General features: G+C 54.1%; 10 protein-coding genes across 10 annotated transcripts; 1 reads left to right on the top strand and 9 right to left on the bottom strand.

Annotated features, from left to right (window-relative positions):
• Positions 1 to 13: 13 nt before the first annotated feature.
• Positions 14 to 3,808, bottom strand: PV07_09881 (uncharacterized protein). Its single transcript, XM_016397174.1, has one exon. The coding sequence runs from the start codon at positions 3,738 to 3,740 to the stop codon at positions 471 to 473; it is 3,270 nt and encodes a 1,089-aa protein (XP_016244365.1). The 5' UTR covers positions 3,741 to 3,808; the 3' UTR covers positions 14 to 470.
• A 202-nt stretch (positions 3,809 to 4,010) lies between these two features.
• PV07_09880 (uncharacterized protein) lies at positions 4,011 to 6,174 on the bottom strand. Its single transcript, XM_016397173.1, has 7 exons — positions 5,916 to 6,174; positions 5,777 to 5,836; positions 5,599 to 5,720; positions 5,301 to 5,513; positions 4,897 to 5,249; positions 4,434 to 4,842; positions 4,011 to 4,344 (listed from the first exon to the last, which is right to left on the bottom strand). The coding sequence occupies exons 1-7, from the start codon at positions 6,106 to 6,108 to the stop codon at positions 4,150 to 4,152; spliced, it is 1,545 nt and encodes a 514-aa protein (XP_016244364.1). The 5' UTR covers positions 6,109 to 6,174; the 3' UTR covers positions 4,011 to 4,149.
• Positions 6,175 to 6,857: 683 nt separating this feature from the next.
• PV07_09879 (uncharacterized protein) lies at positions 6,858 to 8,280 on the bottom strand. Its single transcript, XM_016397172.1, has 2 exons — positions 7,937 to 8,280; positions 6,858 to 7,869 (listed from the first exon to the last, which is right to left on the bottom strand). The coding sequence occupies exons 1-2, from the start codon at positions 8,010 to 8,012 to the stop codon at positions 6,974 to 6,976; spliced, it is 972 nt and encodes a 323-aa protein (XP_016244363.1). The 5' UTR covers positions 8,013 to 8,280; the 3' UTR covers positions 6,858 to 6,973.
• Positions 8,281 to 8,613: 333 nt separating this feature from the next.
• On the bottom strand, positions 8,614 to 10,429 carry PV07_09878 (uncharacterized protein). Its single transcript, XM_016397171.1, has 2 exons — positions 9,953 to 10,429; positions 8,614 to 9,879 (listed from the first exon to the last, which is right to left on the bottom strand). Exons 1-2 carry the CDS (start codon positions 10,134 to 10,136, stop codon positions 8,999 to 9,001), a joined length of 1,065 nt encoding a protein of 354 aa, XP_016244362.1. The 5' UTR covers positions 10,137 to 10,429; the 3' UTR covers positions 8,614 to 8,998.
• A 2,736-nt stretch (positions 10,430 to 13,165) lies between these two features.
• Positions 13,166 to 15,367, bottom strand: PV07_09877 (uncharacterized protein). The gene is made up of 2 exons (XM_016397170.1): positions 15,062 to 15,367; positions 13,166 to 15,007 (listed from the first exon to the last, which is right to left on the bottom strand). The coding sequence occupies exons 1-2, from the start codon at positions 15,072 to 15,074 to the stop codon at positions 13,509 to 13,511; spliced, it is 1,512 nt and encodes a 503-aa protein (XP_016244361.1). The 5' UTR covers positions 15,075 to 15,367; the 3' UTR covers positions 13,166 to 13,508.
• A 545-nt stretch (positions 15,368 to 15,912) lies between these two features.
• Positions 15,913 to 17,637, bottom strand: PV07_09876 (uncharacterized protein; the record flags this gene model as incomplete). Its single annotated transcript, XM_016397169.1, has 5 exons — positions 15,913 to 16,663; positions 16,734 to 16,919; positions 16,981 to 17,010; positions 17,070 to 17,351; positions 17,408 to 17,637. 5 exons carry the CDS (start codon positions 17,635 to 17,637, stop codon positions 15,913 to 15,915), a joined length of 1,479 nt encoding a protein of 492 aa, XP_016244360.1.
• A 28-nt stretch (positions 17,638 to 17,665) lies between these two features.
• Positions 17,666 to 18,172, bottom strand: PV07_09875 (uncharacterized protein; the record flags this gene model as incomplete). The annotated part of the gene is made up of 1 exon (XM_016397168.1): positions 17,666 to 18,172. One exon carries the CDS (start codon positions 18,170 to 18,172, stop codon positions 17,666 to 17,668), a length of 507 nt encoding a protein of 168 aa, XP_016244359.1.
• Positions 18,173 to 19,050: 878 nt separating this feature from the next.
• On the bottom strand, positions 19,051 to 21,059 carry PV07_09874 (uncharacterized protein; the record flags this gene model as incomplete). Its single annotated transcript, XM_016397167.1, has 5 exons — positions 19,051 to 19,414; positions 19,502 to 19,937; positions 19,993 to 20,112; positions 20,177 to 20,661; positions 20,797 to 21,059. The coding sequence occupies 5 exons, from the start codon at positions 21,057 to 21,059 to the stop codon at positions 19,051 to 19,053; spliced, it is 1,668 nt and encodes a 555-aa protein (XP_016244358.1).
• A 1,084-nt stretch (positions 21,060 to 22,143) lies between these two features.
• Positions 22,144 to 23,909, bottom strand: PV07_09873 (uncharacterized protein; the record flags this gene model as incomplete). Its single annotated transcript, XM_016397166.1, has 2 exons — positions 22,144 to 23,360; positions 23,420 to 23,909. The coding sequence occupies 2 exons, from the start codon at positions 23,907 to 23,909 to the stop codon at positions 22,144 to 22,146; spliced, it is 1,707 nt and encodes a 568-aa protein (XP_016244357.1).
• A 1,510-nt stretch (positions 23,910 to 25,419) lies between these two features.
• PV07_09872 (uncharacterized protein) lies at positions 25,420 to 27,177 on the top strand (the record flags this gene model as incomplete). The annotated part of the gene is made up of 1 exon (XM_016397165.1): positions 25,420 to 27,177. The coding sequence occupies one exon, from the start codon at positions 25,420 to 25,422 to the stop codon at positions 27,175 to 27,177; it is 1,758 nt and encodes a 585-aa protein (XP_016244356.1).
• Positions 27,178 to 27,221: the final 44 nt, after the last annotated feature.

Raw genomic sequence — 27,221 nt, 5'->3', positions numbered from 1 at the left:
GCCCGGCATGGTGGGTCCCGGCTCCACTTCGGCTAATTTTGCCCCGAGATAAAAATACCTCTTCATGCCTCGGCGACTCTATGTTCAGCCTCGTCGCGACCATCGACGACAACGCAGGTCTGGAATTTTGCAGAATAGACAGAACTTGGAGTCGGCGAAGAGGCTACAGCCTTATGCTCATGATATCTCGACTAGAAGCCTCAGGAGTTCATCTAATATGACGCCTTGGCACGGTGAGGCCAGGTACTCCAATAGCCCACTGATAAGCCGTGTCTGGCAGTATCTCGCTCACACACGAATCCGAAATATTCATAGAATCTAGCTAGGGTTTTCCATCCTTTGGAATAGATCTGCCGAGGCCTCCCACAGACCTTGCTCAGGAGACAAAGCCTGATCAAATCTATCCCAAAAATCCAGATCCACTCCGGAATCTGCTCGCCCTGCGCGCCTTGCCCATTCTTTCGCGGGTATCAGGAATCATCGATTTTTTCATCATCATCATCACTCGTTAATTTCGCGCTCTCTGCCAAAAAAAGGTCAAACTGGGTCTGCAATTCCCCAATCACCCTCCGCAGCATAACACTCGCGCCACGACTGAGTGGCTTCAAGAACACTTTGGTCTCGTCGTCCTTTGCACCTGCCGAGTCGACCAACGAGTCATCGTGGTTTGCTCGAGCCTCTTCAGATCTCTGCATTAACAGCTTTCCTCGCTCAATGACGGTGCCAAGCAGGCTGTTGGACGGGTTCGAGATATCGTGCGGCAAATATAACCAGGCGAGTATGTCTTCCAACCCTCCCGGAGGTCGGAGCAGGGCGCTCTTCAGGAATCCTCTGGACATGACAAAAGCCTGTTCGCTGTAAGAGTCGGATTCACTGGTGTAGGCCCCGCTATACTCGTATTTTTCGAATCCTGCCTCGTTGTAGAAAGGCCTCTTTACAAACACCAGCCCCTGCAATGAGACGAGCACTTGAAGCAATGTTGCCTTGTTGCTCCATTTCTCGCTTTCTCTCTTCGCAGACCAGGTTCCTAACAAGCTCAAACAGACCTTGCCTTCTTCATAGAGGTTCGGATTGATGCGACCGAGCCCCCTGGTCCAACTGTGAAAGTGGGCTGAAGGAGGCGCTTCGGGAAAATTGGCAGGTAGGCACAGGTCGACTAAAAAGGGCGCATGTTCATAGGGCGTATCTCTCGGGCCGATGATAAGGCACCGTAGGAGGTCGATTCGACTCTCGTATGTGCGGACATAGATCTCGCCTTCGGGAAGTGACGTCGCCAATATCTGGTGCTCTTTGAGGATACGTTTGAGTCCTGGCGCTGCCGCAGAAGTATAAAGTCCGAACTGGTCGGATGGAGGCTGCTGGTCAAGTACAAGAAACTGCGCGGGTGGTTCAGATCCGGGCACTTTCTCCAGCTCAAACAGGGGCCGCTGTGATGTCGCTGCATTGCCTGGCCGTTCACTAGCCTCTGACAAATCCAGACCTCCGTCTTGGTCATGTAACTCTTCCTGAGCATCCTCAAATACCTGGTCGTCATCAGACACCCAATTCTCGTCGCCGCTGTCATTGTCGAGACGCTCTCCACCTTCGTACTCTATCGTCTCCGATATGGGCCGATTTTCTGCGGTATAGAGGAAATCACTGTCACCCCAAGAGTCAAGGTCCATGAGGCTGAAAGTCGTGTCATCGTCACCCCAATAATGACGGCTGGCCAAAACTGCAATGATCGAGTCGGCATCAAGTAACACATCTCGACAAGGCTGCGATGCTCCCAAGCGGACGGTGATAAGGCCATCGAGTCCCAGAGACAAAATTTGGCCAATCCAGTCAAATCTTCCCGCGCGTTTTCCTTGTTCCCTTGTCGTACTTGCTTTGGAAGAAGCCCAAGAAGGCCGCCACCGAAGGCTGGCATTCGCGCCGGGATCTGGAGTCTGCGAAAACATTGAGGCCACCGTGGCAGGATCCGACAGAGATGATTTGGAGAGCTCATTCTGCGAGATTTTGAATGGGCCAGGAGGAGCTAGTACACAAATATCACCCCGTTGGCGTGAAAAGCAAGGGTAGATTTCGATGAGAGACACATCCTCGACCTCATCTCCGATGGCGCCAAACCGTGAACCTGGCGCAAGAGTTTGCTCTGGTCCTCGCAGTTCAAGTTTGGGCGCTTTGAACCACCGGACGCGAGCGATTTTCTCCCTGGGATCCACTGACTGGACCACGCCTGCACCAGTCGGCAACAGATCATGAGGCCCCTCGAAGAACGTCATTTCGTCAAAGACTTTGGCGGGACCAATTACCTTGCCGTTTTGCTGGATAGGTCTTTGTTGCATGCCTTCTCTTCTCAACACAATGTTTGTGGGGAGAATTTCGTCGTCGATGTTAGGAAAATGCGTCAAGGATATTGAATCAGCCGTAGTGACACTACCGTCTTGCCACATGACAGTAGCGGACTGTTGCATGAAAACAATCGTATACTCGTTCAGATCCCAGCTGCGGGATGCATGCTCGGTCGCGCGCAGGAGCTTGCCATGCGATATCCCCCCAATTCCTTGATATTTCATCGCAGCTGCGGAAGGGTCCCGGAACTTGACATGCATGCCGACCTCCAGTTCCTGCCCTGAATAACCGTCTCCGCTATTGTGGGCGTCGTGACAGGATGCCTGATTGTGGGCGGATCCGGCTTCACCGCTGATTGCGCGTTGCTCAACGGGCTTGATAGGCATCCTGCCAGTATCGTAGAGGATGACATCCTTCTTAAGACGCACATCTGGAAAATCACGGAAAGTCCGGATGTCCTCGTAGATGGTTATCTCCTGCCTCGGCATTCTTGTTGCGTCTGGCGGGTCTGATCCTTGGGTGTTGGTAGATACCCACTCGACTATAACATCATGGGCTCGGCAGTCAAGAACGATGCCTTCAAGAGGAGTGCTCGGGTTGTATGAGCCAGACAGCCATTTTCCGACCCGTAGATATTCACGATCCACGATGACAAAGTCCCCACGCTGTGGGTGTTCCACGGGTATAGTGTTTGGCCAGCCTTGAATGGCCCCCAGAACATCAGGTTGCCACAGACAGTTGAGCTGAGGAACCGTAATGAAAGGCTTCGAGGAGACAGGAGCAGGCATATTTAGGCCAAAAGACCCGACTATGACCACGACGGACGAGTCTGTGAGCATGACCACAGTGTCGTATTCCACGTCTTCCACCCGTCCGAGCCAGTTACCATATATTATGGAGTCTCCTGACAAGACATCCTGTGCTCTTTTGATCTCTCTTGCAGGGATATTGTAGAGGAGGATGTGTGGATTCGGATGCTGGAAGTGCTCGGGCATGGTTGACGGACATGTTTCCGAACAGGTCGGCGGACGGGTTGACGAGTTCCTCGGGAAGACAGGTTCAAGGATGTACGTCTCCGAAACATTGATCACCGTGCCCGTCAAGGAGCTTCCCTCTTGCTTGACGATGTCACCCAACCCAAAGGCCCGACTGACAAGGACAAGGTCATTCTCATTGACAAGGCAGCAGCCGATGCGGTCATGAACGAATTCGACGTAGACATATCCCTCTGGGGGGATGCCCGTGGCGAAGAACTCCTCGAGGACTTCGGGCGGGACATCGACATGGCCTGTCCAGGCGTCAATCCCAAAGGGCGCATTTGAATCAGTGTGGGTGAGTTGGACGAGGCCATAGACGGTGAGATCGCGTTTGAGGGCGACATGATCACCGAGGCCGAATTGGCTCATCGGTCCTGAGCTGATTGGAGAGGCCCGACGAGTAAGGTAATGATGCGGTGAGGAAGCAGAGACTGTAGAGGGATCAATAAATAATGGTGGGTGGAAGGGACGCGACTAGGTTGCAAGGGCGAAGTTGGCGGGGGACCTTGCCTCCCGATTCAGGAAGGTGGCGCGTTCCAGGGCTGAGCATGCTTCTAACACCCGTCCCACGAAGTATGGGCAGACGGAGCACGACCAACGGAGGGATCCATACTGAATAATATGGCCTGGTTCTCATTTGGGCCCTTTTCAGAATGCTAAGCTGTCTTTGTGCATGTAAGTAAACTCCAGCAAACCCACTGAAGCAAAATCGGAAATGCCACCTATTCCTCGAGCTCCTCTTCCATTGCTACACCACGCCGCAAATGAGACCGATCTATTATGCCTTCTCACTCCTCTTGCGCAGATACACCTCGAGCCCCTCCTGAACCACGAAAAAGGTCGAGTGATACGCCAACGGCCGTCCGGGATGCACGAGAGTCACGTCGTACTCCCTCAGGATCTGTATGAGGGTCTTATTCATTTCAAATAGTGCCAGGTTACGGCCAATGCAGAGATGGCTGCCTCCTCCGAACTGTATTGCAAAAGCGGCACAGTCAGCATCTCTCAACCCAAACAAGCTCTTGAAGAGCAGTCGGTGGGAGAAGGGGGCCTCGAACATACCTGATACAAATGCGAACCCATCAATTTCGCGTCACGCTCAAACCATCTCTCTGGTCTGAATTCCTCACAATCGTCTCCAAAAATCGCGGCGTCTCGGTGCAGGACCCATCCATTGACAGCAACTTCGATCCCGCCGGGGTAGAACTTGCCGTCAATTTCAACACCTTCGGGCGGGGTTTTGCGGTATATTCCCAGACCAACTGCTGGGCGGACTCGCATGGCCTCCTTCAAGCACGCCTGGAAGTAAGGCAGAGCCTGTGCTTCGGCGTAGGTCACGATTTCCGACAGCTTACCCGCCTTTTGAGCCTCGTCGATCTCCTGGCAGAGGTTGGCGTAGACCTTGGGAGCGTTGAGGACCAGGTAGAAGAACGATTGCATTGTCGAGGCTGTGGAGTCGGATCCCGCAAACCTGCAACCACACACATGAGCATACGTAGAATAACCCCATAGCAGCACCACTTACACGGCGCCGTGAGCAATGCTAAACACATCATTCACCGAAAACTTCTCCGGGTTCGCCTCATGCGCTCTTAACAGTTCGGCCAGGAGATCGATACCTGTCGAATCGTAGGTCCCGTCCTTCTGTTTCCGCTTCTCGAGCTCGGCGACTGCGATTTTCGTCATCGTGGTCGGCTTCATCTGCAGGCCCAGGTATGGTCGCACTGGGTTGTTTCGGAGGAGGATGTCGTATTCCGCAATGTGGCCCACGATGCCGTCGTACCATTGAACGTCGTCGATGTTCTTGATCGAGCCTTCGATGTCGACTTCTTGTTCCAAGAAGCCGAACTGGCGCGAGAAGGCAACCTCTCCAAGTACCTAAAAGGACCTGAGCAACCACCGCGTGAAAAGGGACCGGGACAGGCATACATCGAAAGCGAAGTAGTGCAGCAGATTGCCCAGGTTGCACACCCGCCTGTTCTCGGTGGCGTACTTCTCCAAGTGCTCCATCAAGAGCTTGATCATGCCCTCGATCGGCTCCGACCGCTTCTGCATCTGCGCAAGGCTGTAGGGAGTGACGGCATAGCGTTTCATCTGCGCGTGCTTCCATTCGCGCACTTCGGTGAAGATGTCCGGTGCGTGCTATACCGCGCGTCAACGCTCCATTTCCTCGATCCCGGTCCCACAGAAAGGGGGGGGGAGGGGATACGGCTGTCAGTGGGCTTACCTTTGGTGGAAAGACACTGTAAAACATCGTCTTGTGGAAGCCCTTGCCCACAGCAAAAATGTCTTTGGCGGCATTGCAAGTGCCGAAAGATACCTCGTTGGGGGCGGTTCTGACCACAGGCCCTGCATGCGGTGAGATTTTGGGCCCCTTCGTCACGTTTCGTGGTGCTGGGGCTTACCGTATTTCCTGTGCAAAGCTATATGATCCAACTCGGTGTGCCCATTGTACGTACTCCACACTGTTCAGACGAGAAGTCAGCCGGCATGATGAGAGAAGAGAATGGGTGAGATGAGGAGGAGGAGGAGGAGGAGGAGGACCTTTCCAGAGCCTCGAGCACGACGCCAGCCACGGCCCAGGCACATTTCGCAAAGGCGAGGCATAACGCTTGTAGAGGCAACGGGTGACGAGTAAAACCACTGCCAAAAGGAGCAGATTTGCCTTCAGAACTGCCAGGGCTTGGGCAACAAGAGACTGGCCCGCTGCCGAAGACGGGGAGTGCTCAACCTTCATCTTCACAAGCGGTTCTCCAGACGAGACACGATTCCCCAATGCTGTGGCCTAGAGGTAGGGAGGAAGAGAAGCGACAAACAACTGGAAGAAGACGCAAGGAATATACCCATCGTCACTATATCTACAAGAACGCACACCCCCCGCGCAACTGGGCTTGGTTCGCATCGTTCTGCCGATGGCTTCACTCCACGATCGAGAACCTCGTGTGATATGGTGCCCCTGGCCATCCCATTTCCTCCAATAGGACCGCCACTGGGGGTTCGTCTGGGGGCGGCAATTGCAAAGAGAGCGGTCGGCTGACTGTGATTGGCACACGGACTGCTCGATTGAAGAGCTCTGCCTCTCCGATGACAATCTCTTAACCGTGTAGGGGCCTCCGAGGGAGCTTCGATGCAGCATCAGCCCCGCCAGACTCACCCACATCGGAAAACCCCCGTCAAACGTCGGCAGTGGCACTCTGACCCCACCTGGCCGTTTGTGGAAGGTTGGATAGAAAACTCCCCATATTGTGGCGCGGGGGTGGTGTGGCGCATGATCTGTGGCTGCCCATATTCCATGAGATGGTTCCAACCATTGTTGGAGCACTTGGGAAGAGTATGAATAGTTGCTGTGGATGGGTGGCTTTTTCCTGGACTTAGAAATGCCACCCCCACACGTAGTCAACGCACGAGGCTGACCATACAGGGGCCGAGATTCTAGAACAGCCGCAGGTCGCAGCGTAGTAGGATGCTCTCCTGGTATACCTGGATGGATGAGTTCCAACATGCATATTCTGTCCTTCGTCTACCACGAGTCCTAGCTATCTACGCAGTTCGATCTTCTGGCGATCCTGAACGGATCGGAATCTATGCTACCGAAGCCTCCATTAGAGGTCAAACTTCTCTCCCACCAATTCCTCGCTCAGTTTCCACAACTTCTCCGCGCCCTCCATGCTCTCCGCATACTCGTACGTGTTTTGACACTGGCAATCCGCCATATACATGCCGCTCTGCGGTTCAATCCTAGGATCTAAAGCCGCGACCAGGGTTGTGGAGATTCCCTGCGCCATGCTCTTCGGGAGGTCCTCTGCGAGCGGGAAGTGTCGGCCGGTGTTCTTCTGCGCGATCGCCTCAATGCTCCCGAGCGCCTTGGGAATATCAGTGATATGGGTCCCGAGCTGGGTCTCGTATATGCCGCCCGGGTGGACGGCGTAGCTCTGAATCCCACGGTCCCGAAGCTTGTTCGCCAGATACAGCGAAAAGAGAACGTTGGCCGTCTTGGACTGGCCGTAGCCTGACCACGGGTCATAATCCTTACCGCCGGCAAAATTGTAGGCCTCGAAACGGAAGGGGCCGATTTTGTGGCCGAGGCTGGTCAAGTTGACGATCCTCGCTCCAGGCCCCGCGGCGAGAATCTTGGGAAACAAGAGTTTCGTGAACAGGAAATGACCTAGGTGGTTGGTTGCAAATTGGATTTCAATCCCGTTTTTGTTGGTCGTGTATTTCTCAATTGCCATGATCCCCGCGTTGTTGATGAGAATGTCGAGCTTGGAGATCTTGCCGTTGATGGTGGCCGCGGCAGCTCGGACGGAATCGAAGTCGTCGAGGGATACAGGGACGAAGTCGACCTTGATGGCAGGGTTGATTTCTTTGATACGGGACATGATCGACTCCACGCGGGTTTGAGAGCGAGCCAGGAGGATCAAGTGTGCAGGGTTGCCATGTGCGAGGGCAACGGCGGTCTCTCCTCCGAGGCCTTTCTCACTGGCGCCCGTCACGACGACTAGATGGGTTGTCAGTATCGAGGTACCACCCGAGCCATTGGCCCATTCACGACGAGGAGAACTAACTCGTCTTGCCCTCGACTCGGTCGGCGAACTCTTTGACAACTTCGTCGCCCGTGGTCTCTCGACTGAAAGTTTTCATCTCGACGGAATCTCGTGGACACGTGGTAAGAATTGGTTATCTTTCGACCAAAGAACGTTGGGCGTCAACTTTGGATGCGAAGCTGTTCTTTCTGTGGAAGTCTTCGGGTCTGTTGAGTGGCTATTTGCTGATCCGAGGGCGAGCAGAGAACCTGCCGTGTTAAATATCCCCTCCAACTAGGCAGAGAGATGCAATCCATTGGGAGATACGCTATCTCCATGGCATGGCCATTTCCTAACCAGGACCACGACCGATCTCCCGATTTTCGTGCGCCAATGTGAGTAAGCCCAGCGGCCCCTCCCCGCAAGAATCCTCCATGCGCTTCACCGAACAGGAAAGCATAATTTGCACTGCGGCCGAAACTCGAACATGAGAGTCTGTGGGCTCGCAAAGGAGAATCTGAAAATACGGTCAAGCAGATGCAGATGGTTCGGCCGAACGCGGCCGCACGCGAAGCACGGACTTTAGTTGATACTGACGACCAAGGCGCCGATTGTCAGCGACTCACTTCCAGGCGCCCTCACCAATCGGATCGGCGGTTGCGGTGGCGATGGGCTCAATACGAACGAGTAAGGAACCAGTGGTACCATTGAGAACAAGCGGAAACAGAGAGAGAGAGGAAGAGTGTCATGTAGCTCATTACTTGCTGTAGTTGCAGCCTAACAGGCTTGGGCTTGTGCTTCAGCCCCAAAGTCGATTTTCAGTGAGGCAATTCCTCGCTCGAGGATAAGGAAATGATGATACACAAAAACTCAAAGCGAATGTTGATACTCATCAAGGGGTATCTCAAAAAGGGAAAACAAACAGGAGGTACGCCGAATTTTCAGTGCAAATCATAGCCAAGCCCACCACGTCTCATGAACGTTCAATCCAGCTTTCGCTCTCTCCCTCTCCCTCTCCCCCTCCGTGCCATCAGTGTGGTCTTTAGAGCGCGCGCATTTCGTCCGGAAACTGGGTATTGAGGATCAGAAAGCCTTGCCCATCCTTCAGATGTTCTCAATGACTCTGGCGTTCATGGCCTGTTGGAAGCCATCGTTGCTGTCCATGTTGAAAGCGTTGCCGGTGTTTGACTTGGAATTGTAACCACTCCCTTCACCAGTGGTTTGGCTTTGCAGCATGGCGTTCATGTCAGTGGGCATGGTCTGGTTGGTGGCGGGCAAGAAAATGACCTTGCTGTTGGCGGTCTTGGCCATGGCTTGCATGGCTTCAAGATATCTGATTTGCATGGCAGGTGCCGAGCTCAAGATGTCGGCCGCTTGTCTCATAAGCTTGGCCGATTCGACCTCAGCACGTGCAGCAATGACCTTGGATTCACCGATTCTCTTGGATTGAGCGGCCATTGACAGCGAGTCTTGGAGGTCGTTGCTGAAGATGATGTCCTTGATGAGCATGGATTCAACCTGGACACCCCAGCCGGCGGCGACCTCCTCAATGATCTCTCCGATGGACTGAGCAATCTCTTCACGTCGTTCGATCACATCTTGAAGCACGCGAGCGCCCACCACGTGACGGAGGGTGGTCTGGGTGCGTTCCACCAAGGCCTGGCGAATATTGGAAATCCCAAACGCGGCCTTGTGAGGAGATGTAATGTGGTAATAGATGACCGACGTCAAATTGAGGGTCACGTTGTCCTTCGTCATGCACACCTGTCTTGGCACTTCCACGATTTGAATCTTGACATCGACCTGAATGAGGCGTTCGGAAAGAGGATTGACTTTGACCAAACCGGGATCGACGGCGCGCGAGAAGCGACCAAACTTGGTGACCAAGCCGACGTTTCCTTGAGAGACGGGCTTGTAAGGGTTCGGGCAGATGATGCAGCATGGAATGGCGCCCATGCAACCGATGCACTGTCCGAGGGTGTTGACTGCGCCAGATGTTAGCAGGGTGGTCCGAGCTTCTTTGAGGGCGTGGGCGTGAGCGCGAGCGCGGATACGTACTCATGGAACCGTACCAGCCATTAACGTCTTCCGGAGAGTCTTGTAGAGTCTGCGCATACGAGGGTTGCAGGTCCTCACGTCGCGGAGGCTGCACCTTGATGACACCGCCGTTCTGAGGACGGAAACCGATTGGGGGCGCGGCAGTCTTGCCAGTGTCGACCCCAGACTCACGAGGAGAATCCATTGTCGAAGGGTCTGATTCGGACACTAAGGGACGCGTGGACGACGACAGGATGGGCGACAAGCGAATGTTCTCGCGACGCACTCACAGACGGAGGTGCAAGAGAGAGAGCGGTGGTGATAGAGGTGGGATGGACGGTTGGGTTTTGTTTTTGCACCGGGCAAGTTGCGACAGCGACTTAACGGTCAAGGAGGGATTAGACAGGAAGGACGACTGGTAATCTAAGTCGTCATGACATGGGGGACTAATATACCTCGTACCATCGTGTGAGAGGGAGATCTGAACGAGGGCGGAGGAGCAGCAGGAGGGAGAGGCTAGCAGGAGAGCGAGCCGTCAGACTGGGGAACTGGGCCGGTGTGATTGGCGCGCAGAAGCCTAAGGGTCTGGATGTGTGGATAACGCTCTCCCGTCTGCCACCTCCCATCCCCCTCCCACCCACGGGCTCCTTGCGCCTAAAACTCACCCTGAAGCACGCTATTTCTGGCAGCATGGAACCCCCCCTATCGCGCCCATCACCACCTGTTACTCGCGCAGCTATCCTCCCTCAGTCACGGGGCGCCAAAGATGCTGCTTGTCCACAGGTATCCGCTAGCCGACCTCTGCACGGATCCTTGTTGTCCGAAGAAGACCCAGAAGACCATTTCCACGATGTGCGCCTGCCAAGCGATCCCGAATGAAGGACGTGGCCCTCGTATTCCGATGCGAAGGATATTAGCGCGGCCGAGGGGGAGAAGGATGGGCGTTGGAGGAGCGCATCGTACGAGCAATGCCCCGGTAAGCACTGGTTCCGGCTGGGGGGCGTACATGGACTGTTGGAGTTTCGACCTGTCAAAGAGAACCACAGAAGTGGCACTGCAGCCAGGACATCTCCACCTCCTGATGAGACTGTGGTCTTCCTGTCTGCCTCGGGCCATCACCAGGTCAGTGATTTGCTGGGCTTTCTGGATGCTCAAGGATGCTCAAGCTAAGCACAGGTCACGTCAGGTGCGCCCATCGCCCTGCATGCCCGGCATGTTATCTTGTGCAGACAACGAGGGCTCCCCCTCAACCTCAATGTCATGTCACAGGTCGGCATTCGGCATCCACAACCTCTTGACGATCCAGCAGCCTTTCGAGAATCTTTCCCAGTCAAGTTAGCATTGTAACTGGTCGAAGCCTGGGATAAAAATATCAACGCCACCACCAAGTCACCCCACGACGACGTATCCGAGCATGATCGCAAAATCGAATCGAGTCGTTGCATCCCCAGGTAGCTCTGGTCTAGTTCATTGCAGTACTTGGAAAATCAGTCTGAACATCAAATGACTTTCCAACGGTCGGTTGGTGGGGAGATGGCGGAACGCGATGTCGGGGAACGACCGTAGGAAAATTACTCATCCAGTCAGTTTGGATTAACTTGTCACGGAGGCACGAGATGAACAATCTTCCGTAACCGAATGATCAATTTCAGCATCCGAATTGTGGTTGGATTGGAGAAGGACAATCTCGTCCCACATGCAACCCCAGCCACGAAGGATTTATATGCCAAGGCAAGGCTCACTCGCAGCTGGCAGTGTCGGTACACGAAAGGAGACAAGTAGACATGCTCGTACGGAGTCGACACTACTTGGGCATCATCCTGATGGTTGAAGAAACTCCGGCATCAGAGGTATCGAAAAGGCAGCATGCAGGTGTGCCAGTGCCATTGGGGTGGTGCGTCTGGCCACGGCAAAAAGGAAGGTGTTGTGGGATTGCGCGGCGTTCAGTCCCGTCACAGTGACGTTCCGATTCGCAATCGACCATGGTGCTTCTTATTTTAGTAGTCTTCGAAGGCGGTCTGAACAAGAAGCTCGTTCTGGGGTATCGTATCGAATCTAGCCGAGTACGTAGGATCGTCAGAGCTCTCGTCAACATGCGGCATATTTACCTGGTCGTGTCATACCATTGAGGACTATCTGCCGCTCATCCGACTGTACTAGCATTCAATGCACAGCAACTCCGCCTTGAGAGGCTTCGGCAAAAGGCTTAGCATTGGAACGGATGGCCAGAAAAGTCCCCGCATCTGATTGCGTCCAGGGTAGCCGCTATTCACCCATCTTCCGTGGAGATGATGACCTACTGGTGCACCAGGGATGTCTAACCAGCAATCGACACAATTTTCAGCGCGATACCATAGAAAATGATGTAATCGATGAAACCACCGCAAGATACCAGATCGAAGAATCACATTGGTCGTCGCGAAAGATTCTGGCCGGCACGAAATCCCTGGAACCCCCATCGGTGAGGATGACTACTAGCCGGTACTTCCATCAGCGACACTTTGGATCCCAAGGTATTCGCTAGGTATCCTCGGATTCACGCCCACCGCGTTCGCACATGGCTTATCCTCGCGACTGGCTCTTGCTGGTTCGACACAGATGAGCCACTGAGCCTTGATATGAACGTCCAGTGCGCGAATGCGGCACTGGCACTGAACGAGCAATGCGCCCCAAGGCGTATCAAGAAGAGCGTCTCTTGGACGGTGGAGCGGTCGAAGGAGATTTGGGCGACTTCCTGACTAAAACGTCTTTTCACCGGGCCAGGAAGGGTTAGGTTTACTCCATCTCACCAGCGGATTCCCCCCCTTTATGGGCAATCCGGTTCCCAGAGCGAAAGTCTGCCTTGTAGAATAGTGCCATCCTCAGACGGGCATGTCTCGCAAATCCACTGCACTGTCCTTGGGGAAGGGCCACTGTACAAAGGTACAGCGGACTCCGTCTCAATATCTGACGAAATCAGGGCGAGGGATCATTTCGCCGGCTCGTTGGTTGCATATATGCGGAGTGGCATCCCCCCCCGTCGCGCCTTGGACGAGAGACGGCATTCCCACCTGCACAGCCTCGCTGGGTCTGGCCGCCTCCACTTTCCCGCGAAGGCGCTGCGCGCGGTCTCGTCAGATTGGAAGCTGATCCGCCTGAATAGGACGTGGTCGAAGTCATTCGGGGGAATCGCAGCGGCCGGGGCTGTGTGACGAAAAGTACTCCATATCACTTCGCAGAGTGCTGTGGACCTCTCAAACGCCGGTCGTTCCAATTTGTGATTATCTTCCGGCAGTGCTACGTCGATCAAATACCTGACAGTGTCTTGAAACCCTGGATTTCCCCCAGAGAACTGCTACGCTGCGCAGCCTATGGTCCGGTGACTTGACGGTGTGAAGAGTTGGGTCCCATGATACCGTCGCAGCTCCACATATGTCATCGACACGCACCCACCGCCACCAGCGTTCCTCAGAATTATCATTCGTTGATAACCCAGCATCAAACCGCTTCTCATATATCATCTCTCGGATTATCGTTTCCTCTCAAGTGGGCCACGGTCAACATACACACGAACACTCGGGACAAATCGTTGATGCTTCTAACCACGTGTAGTAGGTCTTCGTCGACATTTCACGATCAGCTCATCTGGATTGGCATTGAATCTCTCAATGATGCCCAGTTCGAAGTCTTCAGAGGGCAACTCGAAGTCGTAAAGGTGCGTCAACGTGGCAATCAGGATGATCTGCTCAAAATAGGCAATGTTCCTTCCAATACACGCTCTTGGCCCAATGCTGAACGGCAGATGCGCCTTTGACATCTTCGCTCTGTCACCATTGATCCATCTGTCCGGGTCAAACATATCTGGATTCTCAAACGCCTCGGGGTCGCGGAGCAGGGTGTACGTGGGCACCGAGACGGTGACGCCTTCGTCGATGAATTTGCCGGCAATCATTCGGCCGCCCGCAGGAACGACTCGGGGCAGACCCATCGTGCTGGCGGGGCGCACGCGAAGGGATTCCTCGATGCATGCGCGGAGATAGGGCAGGTGGGCAACACTGTCGTAGAGGGGCACGTCGCGGTTGCGCATGACGGGATCGAGTTCCTCGCGGAGTTTCGCCAGGACCCTGGGGTTCTTGTAAAGGAGGAAGATGGTGCCGGTGAGCGCCGCCGTCGTCGTGTCGCTGCCCGCGTTCATGATCACGCCGCATTCGGCGAGAATCTCGCCCATGGAGAGATCGAGCCTCTCGCCTCGGCTGTTCACCATGAGCCTCTGGAAAAAGTCGTCGCCGCCGCCGCCGCCGCCGCCGCCGGCAGCGGCGTTCCGGAGGCGTTTCATGGTGTTGTGGTAGACGATGTTTTCAAAGTCCGCGCCGGCTCGTCGGTAGGGATGCCAGGCGAACAGCTTCTTGGTGTACGGAAGGAGAGGAGCTTCGAATCCGAGGGCGGTGTTGATGCTCATCGCACGGTGCAGGGATTGGATCAGCCCGGTTTTGTAGAGCTTGCCCTCGCGCGTCTCGGCGTCGACCACGTCGTCCCCACGCTCGAGGCAGCCAAGGGACTCTCCATAGAGAAGTTCCGTGATGAGGTCGATGGTGAAGTAGTTGAGATAACGCCTGATGTTGATTTCTTGGCCGGCTTCCGCCTTTCGGTCGATCTCGTGTACCAGCATGGCCGCCTTCTGGGTGACAACGGGTTCCAAGCTCGCAATGGTCTTCTGGGCAAAAACGTGGGCAAACATTTTCCGTTTCGCTTGATGTTCGGCCTTGACCCTCGTGTCCCCCATGTTTCGGTGTTCACCAGCCCCGCCATCGTACCAGGCGTCCTTGAGAAAATTAGCCCCGTGACCGTAGATGTCGTTCATAGCCTTGGGATCCGAAATCGAGATGTGGTTTGGAGCGATCCGAACATGGGTTCCAAGGTCCCGGTGAGCTTGATGAATTGCCACAAAGTGACGTTTGTTGATGTTGTGCCTGATTCGCCAAAGGCTGGAAAAAGCCGCATATGAAGGGGCTGGAAACTTGCGAAGATGTTTGGCATCGTTGAGGTAGCTGAGAAGGGGTTGGAAGACGGCGAAGAGGGCGACACAGGCCAAGCAAACTTGTAAGGATTTGATAAGTGACGGTGAGGCCCAGATTTTATTAGATCACTTACCCGCAGCAAGCATCTTGTTGTCGTTCTTGTCCTCGAGACTTGGGGAGATATTGTCAAGGTTTCCAGAAGCTCATGAGCCAAATTGATACGGACAAAGACAATGCACAATTGGGTAGAGCGTGTCAAATGATTGCAATATTGATAGATGGGAGGAAAATGAGACATTGTGGAAGGAGTTGTGGCACTTATATACAGCATCCGTTCAATACTCATCGACACTGGCCGTGCTTTCTGGTCTCAGACAATGGCCATATCGAGTGTCCCAGGTAGGGGATCGAATGGAAGAGTCGGGAGCTGTCCCCAGTGAGGAAATGCAAGCGTCGACACCCATGCCGCCGACTCGCCTTCGTTCGCGCCGAAGTGGAAATACATAGGTGTATGTGATGTCGCGCATCAGGTGCAGAGTTTCAGCGTCCAAGGCTGGACTGGGTTCAACTATCGAGTATGACCTGCTTCAGAAGCACTAGTCTTTAAATGGAGATCTATGCCGAGATCCGCTTTTGAAAACGATTGGTGAGAGCCTCGTCGCATAACCGATGCCGATGGCTCGCATTCCCCAGCAATGTTAGCCACCAGTGTCTTAACAAATGCACTCAGAGGCAAGAGAAATTAGACCATTCTTGAGTCAGCAACGTGGAACGACAGAGCCACAGGTAGGGTACTCCATGTTGAAAAGTAATACGTCGAAGATAGGGTCGTTCGTTCCTTTGATATCTCGTCAATTTCCCTTTCACTTTATCGCCATTATCCCAAATTTTGAGTGTTTCCAGATCGTTGCCCAAACACAAACCACATCGTTACATAATAGCATCTCTCGACTACCCACGTTCTCATTCTGGTATCTTTCCGAACTATTCGCTCCTGCCCTGCGAACTCAGTTCCGCGGGCGGTTTCTGCTCCGTCCCTGGTTGCGAACTGCCCACTGCGGTGGTCGAGGTGACCTGACTGCGCGTGTCGCTGGCCGAGAACCCCGTGCTTTCACGATGAGGTGAGAAGTGGCGGACTTCGTCCCCCGCGACCTCGGCGGGTGCGTCTTTGTATTGCCCTGCCTGGCCGTAGCTGCCGCCCGAGGGGTAGAACGGCGGCGGTGGGGACTGGGATTGTTGTGGGTAGCCCATCGGCGGGTATCCTTGAGGGAGGGCCTGAATGCCGTATGGATTGCCGTAGGCGTCCTGGACCTGCATCATTTGCGGCGGCTGGCTTTGCGGCGCTGCGTATCCAAAAGCCGGGCTGAATCCGTGCGTAGGCGAGCCGTACGGGTGCTGCTGCTGCATCATGTTCGGGCTGCCCATGGCCGGGGACGGAGCCATGTTCGTCGCCACGGAGATATGTTTGGGGTTCTCCCGAGCAGCGGCATACGCCCCGGATTCTGGACGGATGGGGCCGCCAGCTGCGGTGTTTGCGGCTTCGAGTTTCCGCATCTTCGCCCGCCGACGGTGGCGGACAGCGAGACAAGCCCAGAGGAAGCCGATAAGGAGGAGAACCGCGACGCCAACGCCCACCCCGATCCCGACTTTGGCGCCCGTGCTTAAATGAGTATGATCTCCTCCCTCTTCGCCACCTTCTTCGTCGTCGGCGCAAGGGAGACCTAGGGCCCACACCCTGGCAAGAAAGTTAGTTTCAACACAGCAAACCGTGGGCTAGGGTCACAGATGACTTGGGTTGAGCTTACTGATTGACGATGACATTCACGGTTGGGGTTGTCGTTGCCGTTTCCGATTGAGCAACCAGAGAGGCCGATACCATCGACGTTATGGATGCCAGCACGGCCGAATCGGGCGAGAGTGTCGTGGTTAATGTGCTTACACAGGGGAGGTTGCCGATGATGCTTTGGCCATAAGTGGTGAAGCCAATCGGGCTGGTGGAGCCGTCAGTTCACGCCAGACAATGCATGGACACAGCAAAGGGCCGAGACTCACCAACAGACTGGATCGATGTCAACCATATCACTGTAGTCAAATATCAGACCGACATCCTTGCAGCCTGGGACTTGGAAGATTGATGATACCTTGGACAAATAGTAAGTGGGGCATTGCTCAGCATTGAAACGATCCCCGTTGGAGTGGGACTGGGAGTTGTGCCTGTCCACGACGTGGTAGACTCATGACCGTCTCCTTCATCGCTCGACTCTGTGGCCGATGTGGAAGCAGAACCCGTCTCTTCTGGCTCGGATTTTGTGAAATTCAGTGATGGGCAGCACTCTGGCCGGTCGTCGGAACATCCCACAAGGGGAACTTCGATCGTGCCACCGTCAGGGAAGGTAAGGAGGGTGAATCGAGCAACGTTACACCTGGTCAAGAAAAATCAATACCGATAGTCGCGATAGCGCGAATATATCAAACATACGTCCCCACGAGCAACGCCTGGCCCGTGAATGGCACGGTCTGGATGGCAGGGACACTGGTCGGGGTTGAATAGCTGCTCGTGGTCGCTCCATCATAAGTGCTGCCTGAAGTGTAGACAGTTGTAGTGTACGCATTGCCGTTGGAGTCGGTGGTGTAGACCACGGACTGCGCAAGCGCCACAAAGGGAAAAACAAGCAGACATAAGGGAGAAGCCATTCCCAACCTCATCATGACAGCCGACAGGTGTTTGACACCGGTATCAGCAACTCAAAGCTTGAGGGCAGCGCCCTGTGCTATGTGAAGGAAGTGAGGGAGACCAAGATAGAAAAGAGGAGATCTGCAGCGCTGCGGCGGCTGGGTTCGATATACCCTTGATCAAGTGGTCGGGATGGCTCATGATTGACCCTACCTCAATAGCCATTTCCACAGCCGGAGCAAGCGGACCCTGGCCTCGAACACGAACCACCTTGGGAGGAGGTGCCAGCGCCCAAGACCAGAGTCCGGGATCTGCCTCTGTGCAAGTGGCACGAACACGAAGTTGAGCCCCCAGCAGATTCGTCCTTGCGTTGTCACTGCTGGGCATGTAGGCGGCGACAGGCAAGCCAGGTAGCTCATGGCTTGACTCTAGCGGCTGGACTGTATTGGCCCGGATTGGCGGACCCAAGTCTGGACCCCAACTGATACGAGGCTGAACACGAAACCTTTTCCACCAAACAGGTCGCTTTGGGCTGGCCGCATGTCTTGATTGGGCGTGCAGGAAAATCATGCACGGGGGCTAGACTCCCACACTGGCCGAAAGGTGACTTTTTTGACTTGGATCTGGGCCGAAGTCGAACAGCTTATCAAGGAAAAGGTGTCTAATGCAGACAAAGAAAGAGATTTCTTGGGGGGAGATCGCGCCCGAAAGCGGTGTGGACGGAGAGACCCTCAAAGCATCACAAGATTCTCCCAGTCCGGGGCTGTACTGGACACAAGCAGCCTCGCTTAAAATCGCAGAGGCGTAGCTGGACCAGCCCTGTAGAATCAAGAAACAGTCAAGCGTCACCCGCCCCTTCAAGCTCCGAGGAGGGAAGAAGACTTCAGCTGCCAAGGGTCTTGGCGTCTGGGCGTCTGGGCGCGGATTTCGGTGTGGAAGGACTTTCCGCCAGACTCTTTGACAGCCCGATAGTTGACAGCTCGTCCTCCACTTCCACGCCTAACCAGGAGGGGTTTTCCACTTCCATGGCCAGACGTCCATGTGAGCGGAACACCCTTCGCTTAGGAGGGCGGACGCCAAGGCGGCTGAGAATGAAGCGAGGAGGAGAACTGCTTCGCTGACCTCGGGCTTTGCGATACTCTCGCCACAGAACACTTCAAATTAAGGAGGCCAAGCCTATCCTGACGTTCTTTTGTCCGCATGGTAATTCGTCAGTCATGGGGAGAGAGGTCTAGAAAGCTGACCGGAAAGGCCTCGACGGAGCCCGGTGAGGGAAGAATCCCATCTTTCTTCCAGCAGTTCCAGCAATATGGCCTCGAGTTGGAAGTGTGCTGGCCTTCTAAGCAGAGCTGTGGAACGAAAGCCCAATGAGGCAGTCTGATCTATTGCCATCTATTGCCAATTGGTACGACCGATGCTTTGGTAGTCAGCGCTCTCCTGCCCTTGAATCATTCAGTCGCCTGGAGCCCCCCTGTCCTCTTGCCCTCTACAAAGACAACCGGTGGCGTAAAGTGATGCTTTCCATGGAGAAAATAGGATATCACGCTGAGTAAGATCACGCCCGCCCATACTGCCGGTGCCCAATTTGCTGTGCTCGTGTCGACCGGCAAGGTTGATGGGAAACAGCAGAAAACGATGGCGAATCCGCAGTAAACGAAAGCGAACATATTGATTGCAAGCCCATACCGTCCCAGGCTCCATCGCGCCGCGGGCATCGGCTCCTTTCGTATCCGTTTTAGGCACACACACCCGATCGAGACCATATATGTGCTGAGCAGAGCCAGCAACGTGAGAGAGATGATAATGTTGAAGCTGCAAGTATTCGTTAGCCTTGCCGGTATTATGGGGAAATAACAACGGCTCCCCCGGCGCAGGATCCAGAGAAGAGACAGCACTTACGCGGTTGTTGAGCCAATGTTGATGACGCAGAGCACCGCGGACCAGAAAGACGTGGCGTACACTGCATTGAATGGAATGTTTCGCCGCCGTTCAATCTTGCTGAGCCATCGTGAGAACGGAAATCCACGATCTCGTGAAAATGCAAAGACCTCACGGCTCGTCGTCGCAAGCGCGGTGATATCACCACTGAAGATGAGCACTAGGAGGAGAATGCATAGCACATAAGCCACAGCGTTCGAGCCAGTGTTGAGGAAGAGTTGTAGATAGGGTGTCTCGGCGTTGATGGCCTCGTCGAGGGGTCCGATGCAGAACAGCATTGTAATCAATGTTATGATTCCCATGGAAAGATTCAAGAGATAACTCCACCACATTGAGCGAGGGACGTTCAAAGAGGCATCGGCGACTTCCTCTGAGATATGGCACGCGCTGTCCGACCCTACATCAGGCAATCAGGCTCGGTCTGATATCGATACTAAATAAGACGTGCTTACCCAAATTGCAATACAAGATAGCAACCTGTGAGACAAGGCATGCAGTTCCGACGTTACCCCATCCTCCATTATCGACGAAAGTTGCGAATACATCCTTTGCGCTGTTCTTGGGACACATGACTGTTCAGAGGAACGGCATAAGTCGGCCGTACGTGTATGATTTCAAGTCGAAGGTAGGACTTACCCCAGAGCGGTATAATTGTGACCAAAAAGCCAAGGATATGGCCCACCAAGCTGATAGTCTCAATCATTGGCAGCGTCGTGGCACCCCAGGTGTTGAAGAAGATCGTGATGACCAACAGGGCGATACTGATGAGAGTGTATTGCCAGTTTGGAAACACAAAATCCACGTCCGAGATCTCGATCAGAACTTCGATGAGGGTGCTGCAGACGAAGACCCCTGAAGCGCAACTAGCGAGCCAGCCCAGAGTTGACATCCAGCCTGCGGAATAACTGAGAAATTTCTGGTAGTGACTGGGAGCGAATTCCGACACCCAGTGGTATTGTCCACCACTGGTAGGGGCCATCGATTCCATTTCTGCAAGACTTGCCACGACGGTGGAATAGCAGAGGATGGTCCCAATGAACGTCCAGAAAAGCCCGGCGAATCCGCCGTTGACCAAGCCCAAGGCAAGGGAGACCAAGACAAATTCCCATGTTGCCATGTAGCTGAGATGTTGAGGTTGTTATTAGCACGCTGTCGGGCTGATAGCATGAAAAAGCGAGTACCTAGCTGGGACAGGGCCAATGAAGACATTCCGAGAGTTCCCCTTGCACTAAGATTGAGGAAAGCACTCAACTCACATCGATATGAACCCAAGCGTGGAGATGAGAGAAAAGTTGCGTTTGAATTCCTGACGCTTGCCGAGTCTAAACATGTCCCTGATATCCTGAGCGGTGTCACCGGAGAGACCATGGTGACCTTCTTGTAAGCTGTTGTCGGAGGGAGACTCTTCGTCCGTAGCCAAGACGAATTTTGAGTCGTGTGTTTTCTCAACGCTGTACATCCCGTCGTCTCTGCCGTCATGGTGGTGAAGAGGAGGTTCCACCCCATGATGAGCGCTCATTTTGAGCAGATGAGGGCGGGTTTGTTCTTATCGTGGTCAGATACCCGCAAAGAGCGAAGAAGCAACTGAAGTCCCACAGTGTTGAGAGCCAAAAATTTGTATCAACAACAAATCGGACTCAAAGGATATCAGAAACTCATGAGAACTCCTGCTTCCCGTGAGCCGTCGAAGACCTAAGGACTCGAAGGAAAGATTGAGCATAAAGACAAAAGAAGCGGTCTTCAAGCGCGACCATATCGATGCGACATCAGATCTGTCGCCAGCTCAGGGAGAATGGCCATGGTCCAGATCGCAGAATCTTGACAAATCGCCACTGAAGAGCGACAATTCCCTGCGGGGGCTTCATGCAGTCTAGTGATGGCCAGTGCTCGACCATATACCAGGGTTGCAAGATACGGCAGATGGGCCATCGCAGGTGTGTCGTGCACTTGTAGCGTTGAGGAAGGTCAAAGTCGCCAGGCCAAAGGCGGAAGGTAGGAACGCACCAGAGCCGACGCGGTGAGCCTTTATGGGACAAGCGCAACCCTCGTGGGATCAAAGCGATACAGAGAGATTGGTTATTTGTGTCGAGGGTGGGCAAAAGGTCCCATCTTCGATATGTCGACCCCTGGCAAAGAGGAGGGTGCTTATCGGCAGCAACCGGCGCCCAATAACGTTGGCCGAACGACTTTCCTGATCGACGTCGTACGAGTATCAAGCAAAGGGCATATGTGATCGTCTGAACCTGCTGTGCTCTATGAACCATTGACAAGAGCGGCGACGTAGGATGAAAATAAAGGTATGGTGTAGATTACATGGTCGTTAAATTGCTTCTACCCAAAAGTCGCAAAGAACTTATATACCCCTGCTCCCAACACATCTCACTCCTCGCGGTCTCAGAGAGTATCTGTACAGTTTGTCCAACGAAGTGGTCAGCGTCGAGTCATTCTCATCAGCGCGCAAACATGAGAGCGGCCTCAAATATCCAACATGTCTGAAATTGGTTTTCCCAACAACGCCTTGCATTTAATCAAATGTCAGCAGAATATCTCCAAGAGCAGCCAAAGCTGCCCTTGCATGATATAAATTATAGTCGACGACCCCGTCACAAGCCAGCGGCAATCTTTCCGGCAGCCTCATCCGCGACACTCTCCTCATACCAAGCCTTGATGCGGGCAGCCTTTTCGGGGCTTCGGACCTTGACATCCATCTCGAAAGGTAGAGGGCCACCAATCAAGTTGGGCGTGAAGGCATTGGAATCAGGCCACTTGGGTTGACCATTGGCATCCATGTAGGGTTTGAGTTCGAAGCAGCCAACGATGCTGCCGCAAGCGACAAGCAACTCAGCCTCGGTGACTTCAATACCAGGGCACATGCGACGACCCATTCCGAAACCATGGTGACCCATGAGTCTGGGATGCTCTGTAAGAGGCTCCTTGTAAGTGGGGAACTCCTTCTGGAGCCATCGATCCGGGTTGTAGGTCTCGGCATCGGGGTAGAGCTCAGGGTTGCGGGCAAGAGCGAGATCGACGGCGTGGATAACAGCACCCTTGGGCAGGTAGTAGCCGTTCCATTCATCATCCTCTTCGAGAAGACGGGGCACACCCAACGGCACTGGTGGTCGCCATCTGACGCACTCCTTGATGGCAGCACGGAGAATGGGGAGGTTGGGAGCATCCGAGACTTCAATGACACGGTCGCCAATGACTTCGTCGTATTCCTTGCGGACCTTCTCTTGCCATTCGGGGTGGAGGACCATGGCGAGGAAGAAGCAGTAGAGAGGACCACCGATAGTGAAGATGGCGACAGTCACCAACATACCAACAGCGTAGGCAGCCTCATGGTCGTCGAAACCAAAAGATCGGCTGCCAGCTTCGGCTTCCTTGCGCTCAAAGTAGGTGCGTGCGTAACTGATGGGAGCGATGCCTTGGTCCATTTCCAAACGCACTTGCTTCATGAGACCCTTCCAGAGCTTCTCTTCCTTTTCACGTCGCTCACGCACGCGTTTGATCGACGGGTTGATCCATTCAGGAAGGCTACCCAAGAAAGGCAAAAGGTTGGTGATGGGGCCCGAGGGGGAAATCTGGGGAATGAATTCACCAGCGTTCTTGCAGTGGGCAGCAGCGGAGGCGGGGCTACCATAACCGAGACGAGCGCTGATGCGACCGCAGAATCGATCGGTCAAAGCGAAGTGGTCCTTGGGGTCCATGAGGAGTTTGTAGAGGAATCGCTTGCACTCGTGGCTGACATAGCCATAGTACTTTTGGTTGAAGCCCTGGGTCAAGACGGTGTGGGCGAACTTGCGTTGGTTGCGCCAGTGGTCTGTATTTTTGACATTAGAATTTGGAACCTTGGATAATGCGCTGTCATGGTAAACTTACCGTCGTGAGCCAAAAGGGGCAGGTACTGTCCTTGAGAATCACTTCCCGGAACCGCAGGCACCATGGGACGAGAAGAGTAGATTCGAGCCTTCTTGCAGAGCAAGTCATAGGCAATCTGTGAATCACCCACCCAGATATGCATCTCACCGCAGATGGTGGAGCGGAAAATTCCATTATATTCATCACAGAACTTCTTCATCGCAAACCAAGGGGCCATTGGGTCGACATCATGGACACGTCCGATGTAGGGGATGGTGCTCGTAGGGCCCGGGATGAGCTTGAGACCTGGGGGAGGACGGTCCCTAAGCGCATATTTGATGATCTGGATGGCGGTAACCAGGACGAAAATGCCCGTGCCAATGAACCACTTGTAGGTGCCGATGGCATTGACAGCTTGTTGTGATTGGAAAAGAACGTCGGAGGTCTCGTTGGCATTGAGGTAGCTGGAGATCTGGGTCATGATGACCGACGGCGAGATAGAGGCCGCCATTATTGGCAATCAAAGAAAAAAGGAACTGCCCTGCAACTGACAATTGCAAGAGAAGCAGAAACCAAACGAAGGGAAGTGATGAATAGATATGGGAGGACAACAAAAGGGGACGGGGGGGGATGTGGGCGTCAGGGAGTCGGTGATATAATAGGGCCAGCCATAAGGAACTGCAGGCTTGAGCTGGGCCACCGACTGGGCAAATCCTCAGACGCAGCAACCTGGACGATGTGATAGGTGCACCAGGGAGGGCGCAGTTTTGCAATCAGGACTGGGAGCACAGGAAGTCAGACCTTGTCCGTGGCTAACAGGTGTGTGTTCTCAGGAGGTGGCCTCAGCCGCCCCAGCATCAGCGTTGAAAATGGACGACACGATCCATTAGCCCACGTTAGGCAGCGACTAGCGGCTGTCAATCATAACACGGTCATACCCAAAAGGGATAGACGGTGGGGCCGGCCGTCTCCAATTTTGGAACACGAGCCGTACAGCCACGGGGTATCCGCAGTGTTTCCCCTGATACAGCCCCTGAGGCCACTTTGCTAAGATTGGCATGTCCGTAGCGGCGCTAGGTGCAGATTAGGCATGATGCTGTACAATAACTCGAGTCACATGACCGCGTCCTCAATTTCGAGGTCCGTCATTACCATCTGGATACCGAATCGCCACGGTTTAATCATCCGCCGCTACCCAAGCCCACCAATGGCACGGGCCTCCTTTGAAACATTGCAAAACCTTGGATTCCAACGTGCAGCTCCAGATCCTTCGCCGCATCGTGTCTAGCAACCATATCATCAGCAGACAACGGCTTCAGCATGCCACAGTATGACCACTTCTCTGATGCTCCTTGTTCACAGTCGGGGTACCTGGTGTGAGTGTGCTGACAGGAGTATTCAGGCCCAACAGACAAGTCTCCCTGCCTCCCGTGTTTCAATTGCCAGGAGGATCAAATTAGATATCTCCCCACGACAATGAGATGCTCCAGCTCCACTCCCAAAGGCGTCAAGACTTTCGCGGTCTCCTGTTCTTTGACTTGCCGAGCTACCACATGTGGTAGTAGGCCACGATCGAAGATTGCCCGACCCCCTGCCCCCAGATTTACGAAGTGTCATTCTCGGAAATCGTGAGCCGCTTAATATTTTCTCGCCAGCCTCGCCACGTGCAAGGCTGAAGTTGAAGTGTCTTGGCGTCTCCCACCAATGTGGCAATGTGGCAATCTGGCGCCCAGCTTCCTGCCCAACGGCCCTTGGTCTTCAAGCACTTGTTTGCGAATTTCTCCTCGGGTGATGATAGATGCCCACGCCATTCCCTCCCTGAAGTTTATGTAAGGGATACTTTTCATGCAAGACGCCTGCAGGTCGGGGTTTGACGCCAAGCTGACGCCGGCACCTGCTTTCGTCTTTCACAAAATCTCGACCTGGCAAGCCAGTCAGACTGAGCCACCTCCTCGCTTCTCCCTCGCTGCAGGGCCTTCACCGCCCGGCTGTAGTCAGCCAATCTCGTTGTCTTATTTTCAATGGAAACTCTCAAAGACAGTCTAGAGCCCGTCGCTCTCCCCTACTGGCCAACCTGCAAGAATGCGCTGACTTGGTCGCCCGAGGATTTGGCAGTCGCTGCAGGTGAGCTGGTGCATATCCTAACCCCTCGCGATGCATCGCGATCACTGGGTGATCCAGGCCACAGGCTCTGGCACACATTTACTCTCCGCGTCAATCAGTTCGATCCGTCAGAATGGCCGTATCAAGACCTGGCCACTATTACTCATTTTTCCGTCGGGGAGGAACTGTCCGAGTCTACCGTCGTGTCGCTTTCCTGGTCTCCACCTGGATTGGGAATCTACCGAAGAAGCGTCCTTGCTATTTTGACGTCAAATCTCATTCTCTCTCTTTGGGAGTCCAGCGGGAGACTTGGCGTCTGGCAGCGAACTGCGATCGTTAATCAGTATCTACCGATTCAGCCTAGTGGCGATGAGACCGATAATTCCAGACTACAACGACGAGTGCGCGCCTTTCGCTGGCTTCCTCCCCTGTTGCCTTCTGAAGAATCCGGGTGGGGGTGCCAGTTCCTGGCTGTGGCCGATGATGATTTCACAGTCTCGTTCTTTCAACTGTGGAAGGCCAACGGTGCTGTGTATGGACGTTGGTCATACAAGCTCTGTGCACAGTACAAGATCCCCGGTCTACGGCAATTTGATGCAAGTGCAATGAAGAAGTTCGGTTTGCAAACAATTCTAGCCCAATCCTCACCAATCTCGAGTTTGGAGACAAGCAAATGGCGATTCGAGGATGGACCCAGCAGGCATTCCGGGACAGCAGCTGTGGATGTCAAGGTAAGCTTCGGCCAGTGCAGTGAGGCGAAATATCTGTCCCTACACGTGAAGTGGATGGATGGAAGCAACGACAAAACCCGACGTGAGATGGCGTTTTCAGTTACACCTTTGAAGTCAGCATCGAGCTTCTTGTCCTTGGAAATGCCCACCCAGAGCCAATTTGATTCCGTAATCCAGAAACCTCGTTCAGATTTCGACCGCAACTTTGGGCTGGGGGGAAGACTTCGCGTCAATTATTGGGGCACTGCGTTCTCTCCTGACCATACCATTGCAGCGGCCTGCATCACGCTACATCCTTCAGACATGATTGAGTACGGCGCCCCTTCAAGCCAACGCACTACAGTGGTGTTCATGCGCATTCGCGAGCCGCCGATGTCGGACTATATTCCAGACCATCCATCCGAGGTGCAGAAACGCATTCTGGAGTTTGTGAGGGACTCGCCATTAGGTTTGGTCAAAACAGACCTGGATAAACATATTGTGCGGACGGCTGCTGCCCTGATCAAACTGGATTTCAAAACTTCCTCGTCTCTCACCCGCTGGGCAGATGATATGCTGGATCTACTTCCGACGAGTGCTTCCCGCCAGGATTCCAGTGGCACTGATCAGCGACAGGCTTCTAATAACACGAATCTCATCGCAACCGCCGAGCCTGGAGGCGAAACAAGCGTTCTAGCCGACGAGGTTTGCGATCTCTGCGGTGATACCATTCCGTTTTCAGCAGACCCAGGTCGAGCAAGATGCAATCGAGGCCATCAATTCAGCCGGTGCAGTCTTTCCTTCGTTGCTATCCAAGAGCCGGGGATTTCCATGTATTGTTCTAAATGCGGTAGGCAATTCCTCGATCCTGGCAAGCTGGAATGTGCGGATGGTCCAAGCTTGAGTCAAGCGCTATTTGACAACTTCGATGTCTGCCCGTACTGCCAAGGCAAGTTCCGGGGCTGAGACTGGAATGCGGCTCGATGAAGCCATTCTGTGTCACCATCAGA

The sequence above is a fragment of the Cladophialophora immunda genome (genome assembly GCF_000835495.1).
Source record: "Cladophialophora immunda strain CBS 83496 unplaced genomic scaffold supercont1.6, whole genome shotgun sequence".
Lineage (NCBI taxonomy): Eukaryota > Fungi > Ascomycota > Eurotiomycetes > Chaetothyriales > Herpotrichiellaceae > Cladophialophora > Cladophialophora immunda.
The sequence above is the reverse complement of the archived record's forward strand: the minus strand, read 5'-3'. Positions and strand labels throughout refer to the sequence as shown.

Bases quoted from the DNA above. Each gene is read 5' to 3' on its own strand.
- PV07_09881 (XM_016397174.1), bottom strand. From the start codon at position 3,740: ATGAGCCAATTCGGCCTCGGTGATCATGTCGCCCTCAAACGCGATCTC.
- PV07_09880 (XM_016397173.1), bottom strand. From the start codon at position 6,108: ATGAAGGTTGAGCACTCCCCGTCTTCGGCAGCGGGCCAGTCTCTTGTT. The intron at 5,721-5,776 runs GTAAGCCCCAGC...CACCGCATGCAG, and splicing joins AGCTTTGCACAGGAAATACG to GGCCTGTGGTCAGAACCGCC. The intron at 4,345-4,433 runs GTATGTTCGAGG...TTTGCAATACAG, and splicing joins TGGGTTCGCATTTGTATCAG to TTCGGAGGAGGCAGCCATCT.
- PV07_09879 (XM_016397172.1), bottom strand. From the start codon at position 8,012: ATGAAAACTTTCAGTCGAGAGACCACGGGCGACGAAGTTGTCAAAGAG. The intron at 7,870-7,936 runs GTTAGTTCTCCT...CAACCCATCTAG, and splicing joins CCGAGTCGAGGGCAAGACGA to TCGTCGTGACGGGCGCCAGT.
- PV07_09878 (XM_016397171.1), bottom strand. From the start codon at position 10,136: ATGGATTCTCCTCGTGAGTCTGGGGTCGACACTGGCAAGACTGCCGCG. The intron at 9,880-9,952 runs GTACGTATCCGC...CATCTGGCGCAG, and splicing joins TGGCTGGTACGGTTCCATGA to TCAACACCCTCGGACAGTGC.